General features: G+C 46.6%; 1 protein-coding gene across 2 annotated transcripts in view; it reads right to left on the reverse strand.

Moving 5' to 3' along the window:
- Positions 1-26116, reverse strand: part of SPRING1 (SREBF pathway regulator in golgi 1) — a 220226-nt gene that overhangs the window by 167607 nt on the left and 26503 nt on the right. The window contains exon 5 of one of the 2 annotated variants that reach the window (XM_082853252.1): positions 20712-20852. The exons of the other annotated variant lie outside the window; for it this stretch is intronic. Coding sequence (XP_082709378.1) covers positions 20721-20852 — 132 coding nt within the window. The 3' untranslated portion in view covers positions 20712-20720. Of the gene's footprint in view, positions 1-20711; positions 20853-26116 lie in introns of those variants that run through there. 2 annotated transcript variants of the gene reach the window in all.

Raw genomic sequence — 26116 nt, forward strand, 5'->3', positions numbered from 1 at the left:
TTGCCTTCACAGAAATCATCGTATTCCATAGAACAATCTATTTGTGAGCAGGAAGGGATCTTTAAAGATTCCAACAGTCTCCTTTAATTGAAGGATAAGGACTCTGGACGGGAAGGCCTGCTTCTCCCAATACCTGTTGGGAGGCACAGTTTCATCAGTTTATTTCTTTATATCCACATCCGCTGCTCAGGGACTATGTCTGCTTTGCTCGCTATTACATCCCCAGCGGCCAGAGTAGTGCCTGTCCCAAAATGGGCTTTCATTAAGTGTCTGTTGAATGAATAAACGGGCATGGGAACGGATATACCAGTGAATGTTGCGTCATGGGGATCCATGAGAATGCATCACTACGTACATCTGCGTCATTTCAATACGTTCACTTCTGTGCATGTCTGCATTGCTAATGCGTGTTTCTGTGGACTGACCATTTACTCTTAGAAATGACCTAAACAGACAATCAGGGGCTGCCAGTGAAGATAATTCTATTGAGGCATCAGGCATTGTATTATTGTATTCTATAAATAAGAATACCAGGTGTACAAATTAACCTCTTAAGTTATGGAAGACTAGTTGTGGGAGATTCTCTGAGAACAAGAGATCCAGGGTCAAATGAGTTTGGGAAATTTGGGATTAAACGGAGCTAAGGAGGTGTCTGAACGTGGGATGTCTCTGAGGCTTTAAATGCCAAAGTGCAGGGTCAGTCTTGAAATATGGAAAGAGGAGGCAGCAGTGCTCAAACTCATTTGATGCTGGGCCCCTTCTGGATCCCTCCTCTGAGGCGGATTTTGCAATATATGCTGGTAGACTCTGAATCAGAAGATTTTGCTTGGAGTCAGAAGAATTCATCCTGGCTGGGATTAGAGCGAGCTGGAGGCAGGCAGAGGCATGCAGAGTTAAAGAGGTTCCTCCTTTTCATTCATTCATTCACTCACTCACTCACTCAGCACACACTGTTAAATGTGCACTAAGAGCTGGGCTTTGTGATAGACAATGAAGATTTGAAGATGGATGAAAAATGGGCCCCCTTCACCCTCACACAGTCCAGGAAAATCTGAATATCAGGGCTCCCTGCTGCCCCACCAAACAGACTTAGGCCAAAAAGTGGAAGTTATAGGCTCAAATATTTGAACCATCCAGAGAATGGGGCAGGGCAAGGAGGTGAAATAAGAAATTATTATAAAAGCCCAAGAAACAGAGGTGGCAGAGGGAGGGTGGGATCCAGGAAAGAGTCCACCTGTGGAATACCAGAATTGTCCCGCCAACCAACAGGTGACCCTAGAAGGCTATTTTATTCCAGGCACTGCAGAGACACAGGAAAATAAACACAAGACATGATCCTGAGCCTGCAGGAGTTTATATCTAATTGATCCGCTAGTAACTATCCATTAACTATTCTCAACAAGGCTAATAGACTTTGTCAGAAGAAAACACATCCCAGGACTAAAGGGACAGAAATGAAAACGGCACTCGGACCCAGGCATACAGAACGCAGAAAGGGAACAGAAAGACTGGCCAGCTCCTTCAGCGCCAGTTGTCACAGATGTGCTGCCTTTGAGGACCCAGACAACCACTGGGTGACAGATGGAAACGCTGTACCTTTTTCCTTCCCCAAGAACCAGAATAATTCCAGAGGAAGAGAGGAAGGAAATCGAACAGAACAAGAACAAGCGGGGTGCAAGTGAACAAGCTAAATGGGACAACAAATGACAAGGCGCAGTAGCAGCGGCCAAGTGGCGCTGTGCCGGAAGCAGAGAACCGGCTCCAGGGTCAGGTGTGACTGCAGACACTCAGAAGGGCCGATGACTTCTGCAACACGTTTTGGGAGCTGTGGCTCCCTAAAATGGCCTTCTGCTCCCTCCCAATCACTTCCTGACCCCTAAATCAAACAGCAGCCGACAATGATGTGAACTACAAGTGCAGGTTGAGGGGCACACGCACCTGTAGAGGAAAGAGGTCGAGACAGGGGTGAAATTCAAGGTTGATGTTCTATTAGTTTCTTCTTGCAATCTGTGGGTCTTAGGGTCACTAACCCAGACCAAATGCTCCCTCGGAGCCTTCTGGGCTGTGTACTGGTTATCTGCGCTCACTTGTGTGGGGCTGGGGAGAGGAGGCTGCCGTAGAGACTGTGTCCTTTCATCCGTAAGCAGAGGCCTCCTGCAGGCAGCTTTGGAAACCCAGTCCCACGGACTGCAGCCTATGTTAGGACACTCACAAGGGCTGCTAAAGCACAGGAGTGTGAAAGGGTGAGAAGTGAAGGCAGGGGAGGGAAGGGGGTGGGGAGAGTGGATTGCTGATCCCTCCAGAAAGAGAAACAGGAAAGGAAATCGTCTAGTTTGGGTTTGGGCCCCAAGTGACTTTCATGCTGGGGAAAACTCCCCCAAATCCTCAACCAGCCATGGCTCTGTTTCCCTCTTGTACACTTTTAGGATGTCACCAGCTTCCTTATCAGACACACTCACCTTCTTTAGACTCATGCATGGCTCGGGCCTGAGGGGCGGTACTGATGGCAAAATGCACCCACGGTACTCAATATTCTGAATGTGATTCACGACTGCTTTAACAGAGTCTGCCCCCGCCCCCAGCCCCACTCGACCACAATCTCGGGAGCTTGGGTTTCAGAGTTACTCCTATTTTACTGACAAGAAAGCTGAAGGTAGAAGGGAAAAGTCCCCTGTCAACCAGCCTACAGCTGACAACTCAAACATCAAAGATTCCAACTCCTGTATCTCCTAAATCCCTCTAGGCCAGGGGTTGTCAAACTACAGCCCGCGGGCCAAACCTGGTCCAAGGCCTGCAAGCTAAGAATGGTTTTTACACTTTTTAAATGATTGGGGAAAAAAGCAAAAGAAGAATATTTTGTGAGACATTAAAATCATATGAAATTTAAAATTTCTGTCCATAAAAAGTTTTATTGGCCAACAGCCATGCCAACTCATGACGTAGCGTCTACGGCTGCTTTTGTGCCTTAACCGCAGAGCTGAGTAGTTGCAACAGAGATTGTATGGCCCAAAAAGCTGAAAACATTTACTATCAGGCCCTTTATAGAAAAAGTGCATTCCCCAGGGGCCAGTGGTGTCGGCTGCTGGACATTGAGACCCTCCACGGGAACTGCCCTCAGAGCTGCTCGCCCGAGATTCTCCGCCGCCCCTGTGGCAGCCCTCATCTGGCAGTTGCAAAGGCCCTGCTCCCTGGCCTCCACTGGTGATGTTTCTCCAGGGAGCCCCATGGGAATGCCTGACACATCTGCTCGGTCCTGCCCTCACTTCCTTAGATGCTTTTCCCCAGAGCACACCCCCATAAATCTACACGCAATCTCTGTCTCAGAATCTGTTTCCTGAGGACCCGATCCAGGATGGGGGAGCCTAACAAAATTTGGGGGCAAATATTGTCTTTTCTTCTCCACTAACCACAGACCAGCAGCCATGTCTCAATTTCTTCTTAACATGAGTATCACTGATGCCTGACCAATTCCAGACCAGTTCTCATTCTGTTGATTAGATTTAATAGAGAGAATTTGGGGGTGGGGAGCATTATGGTTTTCTAGTCAGCTTTCCCTATTGATATCTTCAGAAGTCATTCAAACTCCCCTGCTTGAAACTTTTTTTTTAATATTTATTTATTTATTTTGCTGCACCGGGTCTTAGTTGCAGCATGTGGGATCTTCCTTGAGGCATGCAAGATCTTTGTTGTGGCATACGGGATCTTTAGTTGCGGCATGTGAGATCTTTTTTTGGTTGTGGCATGAGGGATCTTTTTTCAGTTGTGGCATGCCAGGGATCGAACCCGGGCCCCCTGCATTGGGAGTTCGGAGTCTTAACCACTGGACCACCAGGAAAGTTCCCCCCTGCTTGAAACTTATCGATGATTTCCCACTCTCCTGGGGTAAAGATCACAATGACATTCATGGCCCACATGGTCCTGCCTTCTCTCTAGCTTCACTTTATCCCTGCGTCCCCTTGTTCTCTGCACTACACGTCACTGACACTCTCCAAGGGTTAGTTCCTCAGCCACAGGGCCTTTGCATATGCTGTCTCCATTGCCTGGTTCACTGAATTAACTCCTGTTTATTCCTCGGGTCTCAATTCAGTTGTCTCTTCCTCAGGGCAGCTTTTCCTGGGCTAATTTCTCCATCAAACACAGCTGAGGACCCACAATACCGTTAGGGGCCCGTGAGAAAAATGCTTAATTTCTTTTAAAATCAGAAGAACAAACTGATTATAATAACAACTATATATTGATGAATCTAGCCTGGGTTTATACTAACTCCACTGTAAAATATAATTTTTTAAATGAGAACAGGGTCCACCAAGGCCTGAATAATGCAGTGTGGGCCTTTTCTGACCTCCTCAATCTCCCAGTACCACTAGGTCAGGTCTCCCCATTAAATGCTTGCAAGGTGCCCTGAACTCTTCCATCAGAGCACTTACTGCAGTTCTCATCTTGCATCTGTCCCCTAAACTGCAGGCTTGACGAGGGCAGGAACCACATGAGACATGCTCCGACAGCATCGTGCCTGACATGGCACCTGACTCATCTTATAAGTTCAAGAGATACACGCTGCAGGTGTGAGGGAAGGCAATCCACCTGCACAACTCAAGACTACTTTTTAAGCAAGAACACTCACTCGATCTGCTTTTAACTGCCCGCCTTGCTGGCGGGTCCGAGGGGAGGGGACAGGACGGAAACCAAGAGGAAAGGCTCACAATGGACTTGGGGGAATGGACCTTGCCAAACTTCTCCCCTTGCGGGGGTTGTGCCTGTGGGGAGGGATGACAGAGATGGAGTGTAAACAAACATTTCCTTGTCTGGTAGGTCATTTTGTAATTATGTGCAGGTCAAGCACTTTAGACTCCCGGAAGTCAGACAATATCTGCTTCCAGAGGCCATTAATGCTTAAGGGCCCCCCGGAGTGAAGGGGGACTTCCATTAGCAGGTCTTGGCCTATTCGGGCAGGAAGCGTGCTAAGTGACAGTCCGGAGTGAAACACCGGAGCAAGCAAAAAAGCAATAGGAAGGGGCACTGACCTCAGAGTTCAGAGAAGAGGAGAGGGAACAACACAAATATATTATGAACTCGGGGAACTGGCCAAGCCAGCCTGAATCACTGGGCAAGGTGCTCTGGGGGAAAGTGGTGAGACTTGGCAAGAGGACTGGAGAGTGGTGCCTGGACCCCCGGGACAGTCTGCATGGCCACTCGTGCTCTCTGCTGATGGGAAATGTGTGGAGCCGGTTGGAGGACAACAGGAGACCGTTAAGAGAAAGCAGATGAGGCTGTTGCCAGATGTGGCACTTGGTTCTTGCCACCTGGTTGCCCTCATTCATTTCCACTCAGCAGAGGTGGAGGGGACTGTCCAGTTCACCTTCACTGGTGGGGTTACATGGATGGGGTTGGAGGGTGAAGAGGATAAAGGGGAGGCCTGACTGGCAGCCAAAAGGAAAACATAACCACACACCCCCCCACACACACACACAACCCCCAAGTGGTAGCAAACAGGACGGACCGGTGGCCACGAGCCAAGACCTCTGGGTTCACACTTGACTCTGGGTTGGTGGCAAAGCAGTCAGGCTTCCCTTTGCCGGAACGAGGCAGATTATGGGAAGAGGCACCAGCATTCTTAAAATTGCCCTGTCCTCACAGACCTCAAATTAGCAAGACTGTTTACACTGCTGGATATGGATGCTGAACTTCATATTAGTAAATAATGTAATAATGATCCAGGGCTCCAACGTCTGAACTGCAGTTACCTTTGCCTATGGCAGCTGACAATGCATTTAATAGGCTGTAATTATCACTAATTAGGTCACTGTCCTTTGTATTCAGGGATGGCTGATATTGTACCTGTACCTGGCAAAGAGCACCAAAGAATGAATCATATAATCTTTTTCTTTAAACAACTTTTTGAGATATCATTCACATACCATACAACTCAGTGGGTTTTGGTACATTCACAGGGTTGTGCAACCATCACCACAATCTAATTTTAGAACATTTTTGCCTCCCCTAAAAGAAACCCTGTACCGAGAGCAGTTAGTCCTGAGTTCCCCTTCCCTCCACCCCCTGGAAACCACGAATCTCCTTTCTGTTTCTACAGCTTGCTTATTCTATACCTTTCATATAAATAGAATCATACAATGTTATCTTTCGGGACTGGCTTTCACTTGGCATCATATTTTCAAGGTTCATCCACGTTGGAGCATCTACCTGTGCCACGTCATTCATTTTCATTGCCAAATATTATTCCATTGTATGGATATGTTGCATTTTGTTTACTGATTCATCAGCTGATGGACATTTGAGCTGTTTCCACCTTTGAGCTATTATGAATAATGCTGCTATGAATGTTGGCACGCTCAACCAAGTAACGTCTAAAATTGCAGTTGCACTGATTATCCCACAACTTCAAACCCTGCATATCTTTCTTCTAACCTAACAGTGTATGAAAACACACTATGCTTTCCATCTTATCTTTTCCTAAAAGGCAGTTTTGTGTGAAGGGATCATGGCAGCCTATGAGTTGGAATAGTGGAATCTGTGAAGAGACAACACCTGAATGATTTGGAAAAACAAAATTGCTTAGCTAGGCAATGCTTCCTATGTGACAACTTTGCAATGTGCGTGAATTTGCACATCTGTACGCTTATGAGACAGGCCATATGCAAAAGGTGCAAACCTGGGGCCCCGAGGCCAAATTCATCCCCACAGGCATGCTGTGTTGGATAAAATTATTGTATCCAACATTTTAAAACTATGATAAAAATCTTGATTTCTGCTTTCTCTTGAAAATGTAGGACCTCTAGCCTCACAAGTACTTGCCTTTCAGATGGGGTCACCCTATTGCAGTTGCCAAGACCCCCCGGTTCCCTTTCGTCTCCCTGGCTCTGAGGCCAGGCTCAGCTGTCATGGATCATTTACATGCACTGTTTTTATGATGCTAGAGAACCATCTCTCTGCAGCCAGGCCTCCACCAAACATGAGAAAATCTAGCTGAGCAAACTTCAAGACAAATGGAGAAAGCATATTTCTCTATGGAGAAAAAGATTATTCCTTTGTGATTTAATATGCACAATCATATATGTATGATTTATATAGACAGTATGTATCACTCCTGTCTGATGCCTGTCTGTCCTCTATAGGCGCTAGAGTCTGCAACCCTAAGCCTGCAGTCTTTTTTTTTTTTTTTTAATATAATTTTCGCTGTGCTGGGTCTTCGTTGCTGCACGCGGGCTTTCTCTAGTTGCGGTGAGCAGGGGCTACTCTTCGTTGCAGTGTGCAGGCTTCTCATTGTGGTGGCTTCTCTTGTTGCAGAGCACGGGCTCTAGGCACACGGGCTTCAGTAGTTGTGGCACACGGGCTCAGCAGTTGTGGCTCACGGGCTCTAGAGCACAGGCTCAGTAGTTGTGGCACATGGGCTTAGCTGCTCCGTGGCATGTGGGATCTTCCCGGACCAGGGCTTGAACCCTTGTCCCCTGCATTGGCCAGCGGATTCTTAACCACTGCGCCACCAGGGAAGTCCCAAGCCTACAGTCTTTTCATATGTGTTTGTGGCATTTCTCCTATCTGAGCGTATCTCCTAGGTTCTCTGAGGACCATCCCTCTAATTTCTTTTTTTTTCCACCGCCCCTGAGACTATCAACCTCCTATGGGACTATCAACCAAAGATGACTTGATATATAACAGGCTGCCAATTCCAATGAAATCTTTGAAGATGATAACAGGTGCATTCATTAAGCACTTGCTGTATGCCTGGCTCTGTTCTAAGCTCCTTAGCTACTCAGGTACTCAGGTTTTCACCTACTCCATGACAAACAAGGTAAGTGAGTTGTCCAAAGTCAACCAGTAAATGGTGAAGCTGGGATTTGAAGTTAGGCAGTCAGATTCTGGAACCTACCCTCTTGACTACTAGTCTAGATGGCTATTCTAGATTGATTTTTCTTGGGTGTGAGGTCTCTTTTTTAACCAAGTGAGAGAAACTGAAGCACGGAAGTGGCCCAAGTCTCACCCAGGATCAAATCAAGCCTGAGTGCCCAGGACTTTCTTCCACGTGAACCATAAGTGAATTCCCTGGTCAGTTCCTTGTAGGTACCTGATTCTGCTTTATAGAGACCTTCCCATTCTGAGCCCATCTTTACTTTCTCAAATGTCAGAGGTTTGGGGATAGTGGTAGATAACTTTTTGGCAGGTATAAGAACGCATTCAGAAAAAAAAAGTTTAGAAGCTGCCTTTTCTCATTAAGAGTTACAAAATAAAAAAGCCATGTCCCACAAGGAGATGAATTGTAATTTTTACAACTTCAACTGATTACAGACTAAGACATATGAATAGCAGCAGAGAGTGGCTGAGAGTTTCAACTTTCCATCCACAGAGCTCATTGGGGTTCATCAAGTGCAATCACACCCATTTCTCCCTTTACTCTAGAAACCTCTTGAAATAGCTCCTGGGTTAAGTATTGTGATCACCCATCTTCTCTTCACAGATGGGGACAGTGTGGCTCAGAGACATGGAGGGATGCACTCAACAACCCAAGGTCACAATGCACCAAATGAGCAGCAGCTTGGGGGTCAGAATTAGTTGATTCCATACAACGTGACAATTATCAGCTTGTGCCAGGGCCTCAGAGCAGCACTGAGAATATACGGAGACAGATAAGATGCACTTCTCTCCCTATGACGATAAGGCCTCTGTGTTTGGTTCAGATATGCACCCCAGAGGAGTCCCTGTTCCTCCAGGTGCCCAGAGGGCTGGCCACTCTGGGTTTCCGGCAGCCCCTGGGGGCTGAGGCCTCAGCGTGCTGTGGCACTGGCCCGCCCTTTGGAAATTCTCCCACCCGATCCAGCCTTCTGCTAGTGGTCCCCCCGCAATCCGGTGAAGCCTGGTCACCAAGGAGTCCAAACAGGTTCCCCTCAAAGTCAAAAACTGAGCCAGACCCCTATATCACTCCTTACACCAAAATAAATTCCAAACACACTAGCGTTCAATTTAAAAATTAAAGCCATAAAAAGGCTAAGGAGAAAAGAATTGGTCATTAAAAAAATATATAATTGTGGAGAGGAAAAGGCAAACACAAAACCTAATAGCCATAAAGAAAAGATTAATATATCTAACTACATAAAAATTAAAATCTCCTCCATGGTGGAAAAAAAATACAAACACAAACAATAAACTAGAAGAATATTCGTAACACATTTATTTAGTATTCAAAGAGCTCTTATATAGCTCTATTATAAAAGACAAAGTCAAAACACAAAATGTGCAAAGGACACGGAAAACCAGTTCATAAAAGAAATATAAATGGTCAAATAAACACATGAAAAAATGTGCTCATAATGCACGCACGTTACAATGAGCCAGTTTTTCAGCAGGAATATTGTCAAAGATGAAACAGTTGATAATGCCCAGGGAGGGTGAGGATATGGGGCTGGTACTTTCACACATTCTTGGGGAGAGTAAACCGGTGCAGATATTTGGAGCACAATTTAACAATATCTCTGAAATGTAAAGTGTGCATGCCTGGTGACTAGCAAGCCCACTTTAGTAATTTATTCTACAGTACATTGGCTCTAGCACTGCAAGGTGTACATACAAGGAAGTTCCAGCAGCAGCACTATCTGTAGGTGAACATTAGACAAAACCCAAACATCTATCAACAGGCAAATGATGAAGTAACTGAAGTTAAGCATCCAGCCATGTAAAATAACTAAGTCTATACGTGTTGATCTGGAAAGATCTCCAAGGTATGCTGATATCCCCAAAAAAGCAAGACTCGAACACCTTCAGACTGGCCCTGACTACCAGTGGTATCGCCTCTCTTGCATTATTTCAATTCCAGCCCAACAGTCAGGGCTAATTTACTAACTGAATGACCCTGGGTGAGTCACTCAATCTCTCTGTGCCCCAGTTTCCTCCAAGGGAATGGGGACTATAAGCACTTGCCCCTGTCAAAGGATTCAGTGGGATCATACATACATGAAGCACTTAGATGAATTTGGGGCAGTTGGTAAGCACTATCTAAATACTGTAATTTTTTTAATTACCATGAAGCGAAAGAGCAAGAGATAGAACGGTGCAGATAGCACTCTTCGTAGCTTTTGTACTTACGGGAAAAGCAGACATCACATGTGCGAAGTATGAGCTTGCACATGCGTAAACACAAGAAGATGGTGACATTGGAAGAAAACAGAGAAACGGGGGACAGCAGTGGGAGAGGGACTTTTCACAGTAAAACCCTTTTTAATGTTGACCCATGTACATGTATTAGCTGTTCAGAAATAGACAAAATTAAAAATTAAAAAAGGTTACATGTAAATACATATACTTATACCTGAATAGAAAATTTCAGGAAAGCTATACAAGAAATTGTTAACAGTGCTTACATCTGGGGAATGAGATGAGCTGGAAGACGACTTTTACTTTCATTTCTCTTTTTATACCACATTATTATATTTTTTAATCTCAGATGCCTATGTGAGCTTTATAGCAAAGAACAAAAAGACATACCCAAGCCAAAAAAGATAAAGAACAGAAAAAGGCTCTCTTTTCACATCACTTATGAGACTTGTCCTCCCCAATGGTCTAGTTCTTTCAGCTGAGCAGCCAGCCATCCCGGAGGCTGGGCAAGAAGCTGGATGGGCAGGACTTGAATCTGACGGCCAGTCAAGGTTCTGGGCACAGTCTGGCATAGGGTATTTCACACATCCCATCTCCCATTGGTAACGGAATCAATATCCACTTAAAAACCCGTGGTGGCTTCCCACTGCCTACCGGAAAAAGTCCAAACTCTATAACACAGCATGAAAAGTCCTTTGCAATCCATCCCCCTAACCTCTCCAGCTTCATCCTCCACGTTCGAGTCATACCACGCAGTGCGGCACTGGGGGAAAGCATGGCGGGCACGAGGGACAGGCAGGGCTGGGGAGAAATCTTAGTTCTCCACACATTAGCCTTAACCTCTGCTGAGCAATACAGTCTCCCCCCAGCATCATCTGAAAAACAGGGATAATACCACCTACTCCGTGCAGGACGTTGGAGGATTTAACAAGAAAGCAGTTAGCATACTGTTCGGTATATAATCGAATGATGCTATTTGATGGCTTTAGCACTTTTTTTGTTACCGCTTCTGGTTTTGGTAGAAGCTCTGCCTTCCATCCCCTGATCTCCTTCCTCCTCTTCTGCCTGGCAAACTTCTCACGAAGCCTTTCCTGACTCCCTCTCTGACTTCCCTTAGTATTAATTCACTTGCCCATGGTGATACCACTTTGTATTATAATTATGTTACCTAGGGCATGAGCGGTGTCTTATGTATCACTTAGTACAGATCTGGGCAGAGTAGATGCTCAGTAAATATTTTCTGAACGAATACATTTCATCACCTACCCTCAGTGAACCTCTGGACACCACCTTTACCACGTTCACCTTAAGAAGGGGATTAACTGAGAAAAGGAAAATAGGCTTCCAATTCAAGAAAGCAGACAAGGGCTGCAGTCATCTCCCCATGGCCAGTCTTTTGTCTCAAAGAAAGTTGCACAGACCTTTACCATGGGTTTCTTAATGCTTTGCCATTTCTCACTTCTCAGACTTCCCTTTAATGTTTACCTGTTTGCATACAATGTGACCCCTGGGCACCATAACACTGCCTTCTCTTTCAAATGAAATGTTTATGACAAATGGAGAAGCAACCCAACCATTTTGCTTTCCAATTACAGATGCACTAGCGCACCAGCACCTGAGAAATATCAACCTTGTTCTCTTCCTGTCTTCGACCCCGGAAAATGTCAGAACAGATGTTTCTAAACTGTGTATAAAAATAAACAAAGCCACAATGAAGGGTCCCTGGCTGGCTCCCACATGCCCAGCGTCAGCCTGGAGTGCGGTTCAATGGCTGTGGTAGAAATGCAAGAAAGGAAAAGAGAGCTGGGTGGAGAGAGGGGGGTCTCAGCGCCCTGAGCTGAGGGGCGGACACTCTCTGATGCCTGCCTGGGGGGGCAGGGGCGCGGGGGGAGGCTTGGCAGGATTTGGATCCTTGCGTGACTCTGGGATCTGAGTCCCCTCTGTCAAATCGAGTACTTTGTAGCACAGATTCTAGGGCTGGTGAAAGGAATGAGAGAATGGGGGAGTGGAGGAAGGAGGGTGCAGGTGAGGACAAAGAAGCTGCATTTATCCAGCAGCTCCTATGTGCCTAGTGCCATGCTGGGGACGTTTGTATATACGATCTCATTTCATCCTGATGTTCCTTCTGGGAGATGGGCATTCCCATTCTTCAGATAAGGAAACTGAGTCCAGAGAGGGGCACTCAGTCAGAATTCCACCCAGCTCCATGGGGCTCCAATCCCAGCCCTTGCACTACCCCCAGCAACAGACTGGGGCAGGCCCTCGCCCTCTACAAGGAGGGAGCACTTGCCCTTTGGGTGCCCATGAGCTTTAGCTGGTGGAAGCCAGTGACTCCCTCTTTCCTCTGCCCAGGCAGCCCTGGCCTTCCTTCAGGCAAGAGGAAAGCCGCCTAGAGAAGCCACATCCTAGGGTAGGGGAGAAGGTTGTACTGCCCTCTAGCATTCGACGGACCCCACACACCTCTGCATCTCTTATGGCAGCTCTTTCCCTTTAAAGCTGCCCCAGATATCCATTTTAATCAGATTTTGACTTAATAATAATGGAGAAGCACCCTTGTCATCCACCCTGTCACCCATCCAGAATTGTAGGGGTGGCCCTGGCCCAGCAGTGATAATGCACCTAAAGAGGTCACGTGTGCAGATACCCAGGGAGGTCCTTAACGGCCCCGGGCACTCAGAGTCACTGGAATTAGATTCCAGGGCTCTCTTTCTTTTAAACGGCACATCCATCAACTTTAGTACAGCAGAGGCTCTGATCCCAAGCACATCTTTGCTGAAACACAGTGTTCTGAGCAGGTAAACACTGCCCCTAACCTTTAAAGACACAATGACTCACCCACAAAACACGGGCAGGAATTCCACATTTGCTTGGGGCGGGGAGTGGGGGGGGATGGAGGAAGGGGAGTCCTCTGATGGGGAAAAACCAAGGTTTATGCATAATTGATGCAAGATGTCAGTTTTTGGATCAGATGAAAGATTTTCTGGTCTTTATCCTGCTTAAGAGAATTTATAAATTTCTTTTTATCGAGTAAGTGCTCAGCAATCAGAAAAGAATCCAATTCCAGATAAGCCCATGCTTTAAAACAGAATCTTAGGCACCCCCTCTCCCCCCACCCCAACAAGGGATGGATCCCAGTTTCAGAACACTCATATTGGCTCTGCAACTTTCTGGAAATTTCCCTGACCCTTGTTTGCCTCGGTTTCTCCTACTGTAAAATGGAGCCACGCGAGCTCCCGTTAGTGATGAGGTTTGAGATATAAGGCTCTTAAAGGTTTGAAGAATCCTGGGCTTAGAATTCTCATTACAAAAGCTCGTTTCACCTTCAAAGCACTAGAGCATTAACTAGATCTGCCTAATTACATTGCAGAGGAATGCCTTGCATTTATTTCGCCTGAATGTGACAGAAATTGGGGTGGTCACCTGTCAAAAATGTTCCTGTGACCGAGAGATAGATACATAAACTTTCAATCTTATCTGATTATCAATGAAGGTTTTGTGTGGGTTTTTTTTTTTAAGGTCTAAATATTGGGTGCATGATAAAAGAACAGTTCCTTTTTGCAATATGCCAGCTGTCAAGGGTTTCCAGGCAAGATATTATTTCTTATAAATAGATATGGACAATAGATAATGTCTCTATTAATATCACTGAAATGTGGTCCTCTCCTGCAGCTCACCCGAGACGGGACAACAGTGTATTAAGAGGCAGATGCCAGACGAGAGACTTTTTTCTTGTGACAGTTTGAGCTCCCGTGCCGCAATTAACTTTTTCTCCCCCTCCCTCTCTTCCTTCATCTCATGCAATGCGGTTCAGTAAAAGAGGGCCTGTATTTTCCTCTTGCTGATGGAAGTTGATTAGCAGTCAGGTGGAGTGATGCTCAGGGGACAACACAGCGGATTAATTAAATCACTTCTACTGGCTAAGTGGTGACACTTTGATTTATAGCAGAGCTCACTCAACCAGACAGCAGCTTTTCTTGCATGCCGAAGGAGAGAAGGGCCACACTGGCCACTGGTTGGAGGCCAAGGGCTTTGCAAACTTTAAAGACAAGCATCCTAGTCATTACAGCAGAGGCCCCCCGCTGGGCTCTTTTCTCCAGGGCAGGGGAACCTGCAGGCTCAGGAGAGGAGCTGGAAAGAATGGAGCTGCCGAGGCAGGCCAGCAATCTAACAAAAAGCCAGGGGATCCGTTTTAGAACACGAAGAACTCTATCACACCCCTGCAGAAAGCAGGTTTGAAATGGCTCAGTGCAGTCTTCTCTAGCTCTGTCTCTACCAGAAGGGTTCGTTAGCATCGCACCTCAGTTTGCCCTAAAGACACAGCCCTACGACAGTTCTGTCAAACTGATTCAGGGGGGCTTGTGACTATTTTCCATCACAGCACGGGGTCTTCTCAGTGAGGAGCCCTCAGACCAAATGCACACAATAGCTGTGCTCCTGGTGGTATGTTTTATGTTGTGAGCTGGACACATCTTGTGGCTAATCTTGTTTTACTCCTTGCTTGGGCTGCTAGGAAGCTCAGAGGTGACCATGCAGCCCAAACCGCAGCCCCTCACACATGCCCCTGTGTATGAATGCCTTATGGACTGCATGCAGAAGTCTCTCCCAACTCTCCCTTTACGCAGAACACTTCTGTTTATCTTAAAGTGTTTGGGGGAAAGCTGCCTCCAATTCCCTTAGGAACAAGGTCATATAGGATAGCTGTCAAAACCCTAGACTTCACACATATTAAGCAGACTCTAGTTCTCTGATAACCTGTATTGGAGAAGGGTGTCTGTTAAGACACAAAGTCCTGGGTCCTACTGCAGACTTTCTGAACCGGAATAGGTCAAGACAGGGCCCAGGAACCTCCTAAGCAATCCTGGAATGTTTGAGAACTATAGTTTTAGAGTGAGACATTCCCCAAACCAAATCTCAGCCCCACCAATTAACAGCAAGTCACCTCAAGCAAGCCCCTTCATCTCTCCAGGTTCCCTTTCCTCAACCATAAAATGGCATTGGTGAGAATTAAATTCGATGTCTGTAGGTAGGCAAACACCTCACGTGGCCGGCTGGAAACTGTAAGATTCAATACGTGGGAGGCGACCCAAGTGGCCGTCAACTGATGAATGGATAAGCAAATGTAGTATATAAAGAAATGAAATATTATTCAGTTATGAAAAGGAAGTTCTGAAACCTGCCACAACAGGGATGAATCTTGACGACAATATGCTCAGTGAAAGAAATCAGACACTAAGGAATAAATATTGCATGATTCCACTTACATGAGGTACCTAGAGAAGTCAAAGCCATAGAGACAGAAAGTAGAAAGGTGGTTGCCAAGGCCTGGCAGGGAGGGGAGTGAGTGTTTAATGGGTACAGTTTCAGTTTGGGAAAATGCAAAGAGTTCAGGAGCTGGATGGTGGTGAAAACTGCACAACGATATGAATGTACTTCGTGACACTGAACTGTGCATTGAGAAATGGTTAAAATGGTAAATTCTATATTAGGTATATTTTATCACAATAAAAAAATAAAATAAATGATAGATATTGTTACCCTCCCACCACCAACAAACCAAGTGTATTTTGGACCCCCCCCCCCATTTCCTGCCTTGCTCCCTCGGATCCTCTTCAATCAATTTAGAAACAAAGCATCTGGTTGAGGGGTGGGAGGAAGGAGAGCCAATGAGGAATGGGAAAGAAATGACAGTATCCAGCCTCTCATTGCTTTTTCTTTAACCCAGGAGTCCCAAAAGTCTCCAAGATGCCAGAGAACGCTCATCCCAACTGTGAAGGAAGCTGATGCAACATCAAATATTAAAAGGGTAGAGGAACTGGCATAGCTTTCCATATAAATGAATCTACTAACATATATGAAGATTGCTTTTAAAATTCAAATATAATTATTTTTTAAAAGGCATCCTGTGAGCTCTGTCTCTCTCCCAACGCTGACACTTCTGGGCCCCTGTCATGCTCCAGTGAGGCGCCTGTTGGCAGCCATCCCAAAGCACTTTGTAACATGCCCTCCAGATCCTAAGTGAAAACTGATCAAAGAATTGGCACCGGCAAAGACAAGACTGAAATCAGCTCTCAAAGGGGTGGGGCTGAGCTATTGTCCCTCTTTGTGGGAACAGCTGCTTAACGGGGAATTGGAGCGGCGTGATTATAATATGCAGACGGGCCCCTCTGTTAACAGAAGCCGGCTTAAAGTACTCCGGGGGCCTCCACCTTGCGTTTTGGCAAAGGGCTCTACGAGGATGCTGTGTCAAACCTTTTTGAAAATGTCTCCTTGACACGGAGGGTGAGTGAGGGCGCCGGTGAATCTCATTACAGCCCCACGCCTCCCTCTGCTGTTCCCCTGCTCCCTTTTCTTGGCTGCTGCCGAGGGGGAGCTGCACGGCGGGGGCGGGGGAAGTCATCCTGGCCCCAGTTTTAATCAGGACAGAGGAAATGCGGGAAAGGAGAGGACCTAGGAGCCCAGCTCCTGAGCCCCATGAGGGAGGGTATTTGTCAGTCTGTGGATTTGCAGATTCCCCGAGGCAGGGGGCAGGAAGATGGAGTGAGTTTCACCCAAGTTCTTATAAATAATACGTCACTGAGAAATTCATCTTCATCGTGCTCAGCACCATCCCAACACTGGGGACCTCAAGGAGCCCCGTGGACACCCCGACCTCTGGTTTCGCAGGCCAGGGGAGGGGAGGAAAGCGATCCTTGAGACGTTAGGCTCTTCCACATTCCTCATCTGACATAATCCTCCCCTTCACCAGAGGAGGAACTGCACTTCAGGAAGGTTAAACCAATTTTACAGAGGTCTCCTAGGAGAAAGTGGCAAGACTAGGACACACCCCCAGTCTGTTTCACTCTAAGGCCTTTTGTTTGTGGGTTGGTTTTGTTCTTAATTGCACCCACCCTAAAAAAACCAATGCGTTTCTTTTCTAGGGGGAAAAGTTGGCTGCTCCCAAAATCCTGCCTGCCCCAGTTCGGAAGGATTTCACTGCCTCCTCCACCCATTGGCAGCTAAAAGGCTCCCTGGCCTCCGTCTCTGCAGTGACTGGGGAGGAGATGTGGAGGGAGAGGGGGGAAGCCGGGGAACAGTTTTAAAATGAATATATGCATGTGTCTCTCCTGCTAATCACTGGAATGCATTTTCAGGAGAGGTGAGCAGAGGGATTAGCTGCAGGACTCCCATTAATGTTAACTTTATTTCAGTAATGACGTGCCAAGGCATGGAACAATCACGGTGGCTAATACGGTGTAATCACAGTGATGAGATACGCATGCTGGGAAGGGAGGGAGAGGGGGTGAGAGTCAGGAGGGGGAAGCTGCTTGCTAGTGGGGACGATGACACCAAAGAGGCAACAGGAGCCAAATTCGAGAGGAAAAGGGAAGAGGCAGGTGAACCCTGCTGAGGGCTGAGCTGGCTGAAGGAAGGTGCCGCTGGTAGGCAGGAAATAACAACAGCAACTCCTCAGTGAGGACTTACATTGGCCAGGCCAGGTGAGGAACCCTGCTCATTTCATGGCATCCTCAGGAGGAAACAGAGAACTAGGTATTATCCCCACTGTAGAGATGGGCAAACCGAGTTTTTAAAAAGTTAAGTCATTTGCCAAAGTCACGTGGCCAGTGGAAGAGTCTCAGTTTGAAGTCAGATTTCTCATAATTGCTACACTTTACAGTATGTCCCCTCCGCTATGAAGAGAGGGTGGGAGAAATAACATGCAAACGCCAGAAGCTAGCAGAGTAGCACCAGAAGGAGGAAGAAGTGGCTTTGCACATGGCCAACCCCCCCATGATGCTGATGCATGGCTGTGTTCGTAGGGCTCACCACACCCAACCAGAGCCATCCATCTGGATGTCTTGGTGATGCTGAGAGAGGGGGATGAAGGAAAGGAGGAGAATCGCTCTCATCAGCCAAGTTCCAGGTACCACCTGTAGCCAGGAAAGAAATCCTCAACACACCCACGAACAGAAGCTAGAATGTTTGCTGGCTCTCCAGACCACACAAACCCTTCAGTTCGAGAAATGTCCGCTAGCCAGAAACCATTTACTCTCAACAGAGCCTAGTGTCTCTTCAAGTGTGGTCTGCAGGCTCATCTGGGTGCACCTGGAAAATGCACCTTATCCCCGGAATAAGCGCTTCCAGGGAGAGGCTCTGTAGCTGCCCTTCCACCAGAGCCCTGGCTTAGGGTTCCCAAAGATTTCTCTGTGCTTTAAAGAGCTTGCAGATGTCCAAGGCACAGCATTTCGATGTCTATAACCAGTAAGACACACTCCGCCGGTCAGTCCTGCCGCAATCCATGACCCCATCACCTCACAGGTTGCTTAGAAGCATGCAGTTCATAACATTCAACACAATTACGGAGCACCTACTATGTCCCAAGCTCTATTCTATGCCCTGAGAATACAGAAGGGGAAAAATCTAAGTCCTGTCTTCCTAAAGCTTGCATTCCAGTGAAGAAGACAAACAGGATGCCCTGTCGGAGAGCGCCGTGAAGAAAAACACTTGCAGGACAGCAGTGATTCTCAACCAGGGCGATGCTGCCTCTAAGGGACAGTGGGCAATGTCTGGAGACATTGCTGGTTGTCACAATTGGGTGGGGGGGTCCACTGTCATCTGGTGGGGAAGGGAGATGGATGCTGTTCAACATCTTATAATGCCCATGACAGCCCCCACTGCAAAGAACTGTCTGGCCCCAAATGTCACTAGCGCTGAGGCTGAGGACCCCTAGCGCAGAGAAGACAGAGATGTGCTCTTCAGGATAGGGGTGCGGGAAGGCCCCTGGAGAGGGACATTTGAGCAGAGACCCAGGGGAGTGAAAGACGTCTATGGGCAGAGGGGAGGCGCACACAGGGCACAGCACCTGGTTGGACTAGGGATTTCAGTGTAAGTGCGAGGGAGCCTGGGGGTTCCTGGCAAGATGTTGAGACGCTCTTGCTTACCTTTCCGGAGAGTCCCTCTGCCTATGGGGAGCAAAGGGGCACAGAAGGACCAGCTGGGAGGCTGCTAGCATCATCTAGGCCAGAAACGCAGGGGCTTGAACAAGAGCAGGAGAGGCGGGGTGGCAAGAAGGGGTCTGGTGCAGAACACGCCGTCAAGGTAGAGCCTCTGGGACTTGCTCATGGATTAGATGAGGGTGTGACAGAGGAGTCAAGAGTGATGCTTGGAGCCCACCTTCCACTAGGTCCCTGGCCCAAGTGCATCCCTGGAAAACATGACTCCATGCCCCCCTCCTCCCCTTAACCCAGTGTTTCTCAACTAGGACGACTGTCCCCTCCAGGGAACATTAGGCCGTGTCTGGAGACATTCTGGGCTGTCACCACCGGGAATGAGGGCTGCTACTGGCACCTAGTGGGTAGAGACCACGGATGCTACTCAACGTCCTACAGTGCACAGCAGAGCCTCCCCACCTCCCACCTCAAAGAATCATCTGGCCCCAAATGTCAACAGTGGTGAGGCTGAGGAATCCCTCCCCATCCCTGCCCCCTGCCACATCCTCTCACGCAGGGCCTGGCCCCACCAATTTAGCAGGACTTCATCAGAGCCTGGAGATTCCGAATCAATGCATGTCAGTGGCTAAGGTCCATATTAACTACATCTCACTTGCTTCTGATGGTGACACAGATCAGATGCTGCTGCTGTCGCCGCTGCCACCACATGAAACAAGAGTGTTGGAGAGCAAATTCATTATCCAGCTGTTAAGAGCGACAGCATATACATGTCTCTCTCAGACTGGGGGACCTGGGAGCCAGCCCTGCTGTATGACTAAGTGGCTGCCAGCCTCCTCCTCCCTGTAACCTTGACACGCCAGGGCAGGGCCTCCAAAGCACAAGCTAAAAATCCAAAAGGCAACATCGGCGGCAACAAATGGATGGGTTAATTTGTTTCATGCCCCTGTCGCTAGCAGACTCTCATGGTTTAATATCCCAGCTGCTAGGAATCAGATTCGGCAGAAGGAAGAAAATGTGACATCAATGTAGAGATCCGATTGTATTCAGTTGTGTTTGCTCAAAAACCGGTTTTGGGTCCGCTTGGACCTCTAGCAACAAGCTATCACACTTCCAGGTGGTATCTTTAAGGAAAGCTAATTAGGATTCTTGGCACTTGTAGCACGAACGTTTTACAATCTTCTTCAAAGCAATTTGCCAACATTAGCTAATTAAAACACCCAGCCTTCCGTTGAGGGACAATGGGAAGAAAGTAGAATCTTCATTTCTGAGCATCTGCTGGAGGGTAAAAGCTCTGAACTCCTGTTGCTTTCACTTGGTGGAGGTCTTTCTCCGAAGGTGGCCTTTCATGGTTGTTAGCAACCTTCTAGGGATCACTGAAAAGACTCCATCTTTTCTAGCACTTTGTTTCTAAAATAAAGGACAACACTAAGAAGGGAGTTTGACCAATTAAGATTGGTTCGCTAAGCCAGAGGTCAGTACACTATAGCCTGCAGGCCGAATCTGGCCCCCGACCTGTGTAAATAAAGTTTTACTGTAACACAGCCAAGCCCATTTGTGTACATAGTGTCTTTGGTCGCACTCAAGCTACGACAGCAAAGTTAAACATTTAAAACAGAGCCCGTATAACTTCAAAACTGGAAATACTTACCTTCAGGCCCCTTACAGAGAAAGTTTGTTGACTCCTGCACTTCACATCTGCCTTGACCATGATCTTCCACCTGGGAGGGTCAAACTGCCCCTGGCCCTGACCAGGCTTATCTCATGCATCCATCTCCAGGTGTCTATGTCATCAACAGGGCTTCTGAGATTCTGCACTCTAGGCTGAAACAAGAACCAGCACACCCATGTGGGGAGAAAACCTTTGTATAGGACAAGGGGCTCAGCCTAGACATGGGCATGCTGTTGGCAGAAGGGCAGAGAGGGCCCGGGAAAGAGCACAGACGGCCTTCATTTTAAGTCACTTCTTGCCTAAGGCCATTGCATCGCATCAAAATGCAGGGCTGGGTCTGAGCCCCACTTCCTGGCTCCTTGAGCCTGGTAAACTGCATCCCCTCTCACGGATCATTTCCTCCTGTGTAAAGTGGGAAACATTACCTGCTTTGCAGGGATGCTGTGCTGTGTTTCACTATGTCTTTCGAGACTCCGTTGTCAATGCTGCCACACAACGCTCCCTCTACTGAGGGCCAGAAGGGAGGACCGACCCCCATTAACCGGTGTTCCCCCTATTCAAACCCCCCCATTCCGGTCCTGGCCCCACAGCTCTCCTCTCAGAGTCTCATTACGGTTATTAGCACAAGACCCCAAATGAAGGCCTCTGAATAAGTGTCCTTGGACAGGAGAAAGGTTATGTAATTTTAAAAAGAGAGCAATTTGAATTTACTCCCCCAGTGTAAAAGTGACAATTAGGAAATGTCAAAACCCAATAGACTCTTTCTCCCTTTTATTTCATTTTCATAAGAATCGCAGGACCTGCCTTCCCCTGCAATTCATCCCCAACATCCCTCCCTCCCCAGGCCCCACCACCCAATCTGAAAATTCCGTGTTCAGAATTCACTCCCCTGTGTTGCGCACCGCCCACTGGGTGAGGCCTCTAGTTCAAGGAAGAGCACAGGGATGGAGCTCGCCAGGTCCCGGGGTTGCCTAGGATTGTTGGGAGGGGTCAGGGGCCACCAATGGAGTCAATTCCTCTGGTCCCGAGGTGTCCGACAGCAGGACTGATGTGACTTGTCAGCTTGGGAGTGGCAGAGACATTCTAGACAGCCCCTTCCATTTTTCCCCCAGCCTCACTGGTACATGCTTATCTGCCTTTGTGTGGAGTAGCTTGAAGGGTCCTTATTCATCCAGAACAAAACTGCTTTACGAAGGTAAAGAAAAACTCTGCTGTTGGAAACACTCCCAGCGTCCCCCTTACAACAAGGCCCCTCTGCCAATCGGCCCCTTGAAGAAGGAACTGGGGAGGCAGAGCTGGGGGTGTCCAGCAGACAGGAGAAGGGCCCTGCCTACAGATGCTGCACAGGCCATTCAGAATCAGAGGACAATGCGTGTGTGTCCCACAGACTCACAAACCGCCATGGGCAGGACTGGGGTCCTGCAGTGTAGACCACAGAGGGCTCAAGCACACCGCTAACTTAGGGCATCTAAACAAGGAAACCACAGACTCCTGCCAGGCTTTTAGCTTAGTCCAAACCCCTCATTTCACATTTTGGATCCACTCAGTTGCACTGCCCACTAGAAGCTTCTGAAGGTAAAAGGGCTTAACAGCCCGTTCACAGCCTGAAAGTCACAGAATCATAGCAACTCAGGGTTGGAAGACGGAAATGAATATTTGCTGAACGCGGCATGTGCAAGAAACTTTACATACATAATCTATTTAAGCCAAAAAGAGCCTGTGAGGAGGGTACTGTCATGCCTGTCTTACAAATAAGAAAACCAAACTCCAGAGCAACTAAGTATTAGGGAAAAATGACGCTACTTGTCAGGGGCAGAATTGGAGTTTAAGCTCAGGTCCTTCTGGCTGAGCCTGGCTCTCCACTCTGGGTTCCACTTCTTCCGTGGGGGTCCCAAGCACAACACCTCTCCCCAACACCCACACCAGCCCTTTGCAAAGCTTCTTGTACACATTTTAGAAACAGCTTTATTGGGACATAATATAAATATAAAATGCACACCTATTTCAAGTGTATTCTTAGTATGTTCAGAGTTGTGCAGCCACCCCAACATGTGTTGCACTGGAATTATACAACATGTGGTCTTTGGGGACTGGCTTCTTTCACTCAGCATCATGTTTTCAAGGGCCGTCCACGCTGTAGCTTGTGTCAGTACCTCATTCCTTTCTGGCTGAATCATATTCCATCGTATGGATAGTCCACATTTTTGTTTACCCATTCATCTTCTAACAGGCATTTGGATTATTTCCACTTTTTGGCTGTTGTGAACAACACTGGTATGAATATCTGTGTGTTTTTCTGCACATTTTTTTAAAAATCACATTTTTACTCCTTTTATTAAAGGTTGAAAGTTATAAACACCTGTTCTCTCATTGAACAACACTGCAAATATTTGTTGAAACGACGAGGCATTTACGACAGGAGAAGCAGCTGGATGCGGTGAAAAGAAAGTAGGTCAGGAGTCAGGGCACAGAACTTACTTTTTTCATTCATTCAATAAAGACCTATTAAAATACAGTATAAGGCATTATACTGGATACTAATGATTTCACCTCCTGACCATTCTATCATTCATTAAAAAAAAAGTTTTTGCCCATTCTGTCCTAGAAAACAAAGGTCAGTCATTTATCTTTCCAAGGCCTCACTCTCATCAGCAAAGTAGGGACAATACATACACCTGGGTATAACTGGGAGGGCTGGGAGAAGAAGGTATAATGATACACCTGAGAGTCCTAGACTATCAGGGACTCAACAAATATGATAATGTGACCCATATGACAAGAGAAATGACTTGCATTCATTTTCCTTTCCCCACCTAAGGTAAAGTATTGCTTTCTACTCAATGATGAAATGTTTCACACACCAGGAACTGCCTGTAGAATGAGAAACACACAAGCTTCCCTGCCTTATAGAAAACAGATTTGGTTTTCATAAGTGGTTGAATCTTTAAACGCTACCTCCAAAGGTGGAAAAACCTTTTAAAGCAACAGAAGTAGGTCAGAATGAAAACAATTAGTTGGTACCTGACAATCTACCACGGAGAAGGGAAAAAAGGAAAAGACCTTCCACAGAACGTTCAAGTTCCTGGCATTGCACTTTCCCATCTTTGCCAGAAGATGGCGACGTGGTCCCACAAGGTTGCATTAGTGCAACGTTGGCGATGGAATCACAGGGACAAAGGGTACCTGAAGTTGTGCTGCTTGGAGACTTGTGCACCTTGTCAATTGCACTGCAGAGGTCTGGGCATCGCTAAGCACATTCCAGGGGAGAAAAAGAGACATGAGGAACAATGATGTGTTTACAAAGGCTACAGGGATCTGACGAAATTTGCAAATGGCTTGAGGTCTAACTCCAGATATCACCAGAATAAAGTTATTGGGGGTGGAGGTAGGGATAAGGGCATTAAAACATTATGCAAGTTAGTATCAAATAATTATCCCTTTATGTTACATCTACTCCAAGGAATATTATCATTCATTAAAAATCAAGTGGTAGGGGCTTCCCTGGTGGCGCAGTGGTTGAGAGTCCGCCTGCCGATGCAGGGGACACATGTTCGTGCCCCGGTCTGGGAAGATCCCACATGCCGCGGAGCAGCTAGGCCCGTGAGCCATGGCCACTGAGCCTGCGTGTTCGGAGCCTGTGCTTCGCAACGGGAGAGGCCACAACAATGAGAGGCCCGCGTACCGCAAAAAAAAAAAAAAAAAAAAAAAAAACAAGTGGTATTAGACATGACACCAAAAGCACAAGCAACCAAAGAAAAACTAGTTAAACTGAACTTCATCAAAATTACAACTTTTATGCTTTAAAGAACACCATCAAGAAAGTGAAATGTCAACCCACAGAATGGGAGAAATGTTTGCAAATCATGAACCTGATAAGGGGCTCATATCCAAAATATATAAAGAACTCGAACAATTCAAGAATAAAAAGACAACCCAATTTTAAAATGGGCAAAGAATTAGGATAGACATCTCTCTAAAGAAGATGTCCATGTGGCCACTAAGTACATGAAGAGATGTTCAACATCATTAGGCATCAGGGATATGCTAAGTCAAAAGCCACAATGAGATACCACTTCATCATCACTAGGATGGCTGCAATCAAAAGGACAGACAATGACAAGTCTTAGCAAGGACGTGGAGTAACTGGAATCCTCATACACTGCTGGTGGGGATGTGAAATGGTACAATTGCTTTGGAAAACAGTCTGGCAGTTCCTCAAAAGATGAAACATAGAGTTACCATATAACCCAGTAATTCCACTTCTAGGTATATGCCTAGAACAGAAAGTATATGTCCGCACAAAACTTATACACAAATGTTCACAGCAACATTATCCACAATAACCAAAAAGTGGAAACAACCCAAATGCCCATCAACTGATGAATGGATAAGCAAATGTGGTCTATTCATATGATGGTATACTCTTTAGCCATAAAAAGGAATGAAGTACTGAGACATGCTACAACGTAAGTGAACTTTGAAAACATGCTAAGTGAAAGAAGTTAGTAACAAGAGACTACATACTGTATGATTCTATTTATATGAAATATCCATAATAGGTCTATCCGTAGAGACAGAAGGTAAATTAATTGTTGCCACAGGCTGGCAGGGAGGAAGAATGAGGAGTGGACTGCCAACAGGTATGGGGTTTCTTTTGGGGAGATGAAGATGTTCTGGAATTAGTGGTAGTGTCTGCATAACTTTGTGAATAGGAAAAATTACTGAACTGTATACTTAAAAAGGGTGAACTGTATGGTGTATGAATATTTCAACTAAAAAATAAATTTTTAAAAAAAGAACAAAGTACTGATACATGCTATAATTGGACAAACCATGAAAACATGGTGCTTTCATGTTTGTGAAAGGAGCCAGTCACAAAAGATCACATATTGTATGATTACATTTATATGAAATGTCCAGAATAGGCAAATCTACAGACAGAAAGTAGATTAGTGGTCATCTAGGGCTGGAAGGACTGGGGGGAAATGGGAAGGCAATAGCTAACGGGTATGGGACTTCCTTCTGGGGTGATGAAAATGTTCTAAAATTGATTGTGGTGACGGCTGCACAATTCTGTGAATATTCTAAAATCACTGAATTGTACACTTTAGATGGGTGAACTGCATGGTAAGTGAATTGTATTCTCAACAAAGCTGCTACCAAAAATAAAGTTCCAGGGCTGCTGGGTCACACAAAGGGGGAGAGGCAAGGGGTGGCGTGGAACACACCATTCTCTTTGTTACCAAATGAATGATGCCCCCTGGAATTGTGAAATGAAATGTGGGCCTTCACCCACCTCCCTGGATCAATGCATTCTTGGTGGGCAGTGACCTTGGTTCTGTAACTCCACAGCCAGCCTGGCATGCAGGCCACTTTCTCTGCCTTGTGATCACCAAATCAGATGTCAAAGCCCCAT

This window comes from Leucopleurus acutus (assembly GCF_964270905.1).
Source record: "Leucopleurus acutus genome assembly, chromosome: 13".
In the NCBI taxonomy this organism is placed as follows: domain Eukaryota; kingdom Metazoa; phylum Chordata; class Mammalia; order Artiodactyla; family Delphinidae; genus Leucopleurus; species Leucopleurus acutus.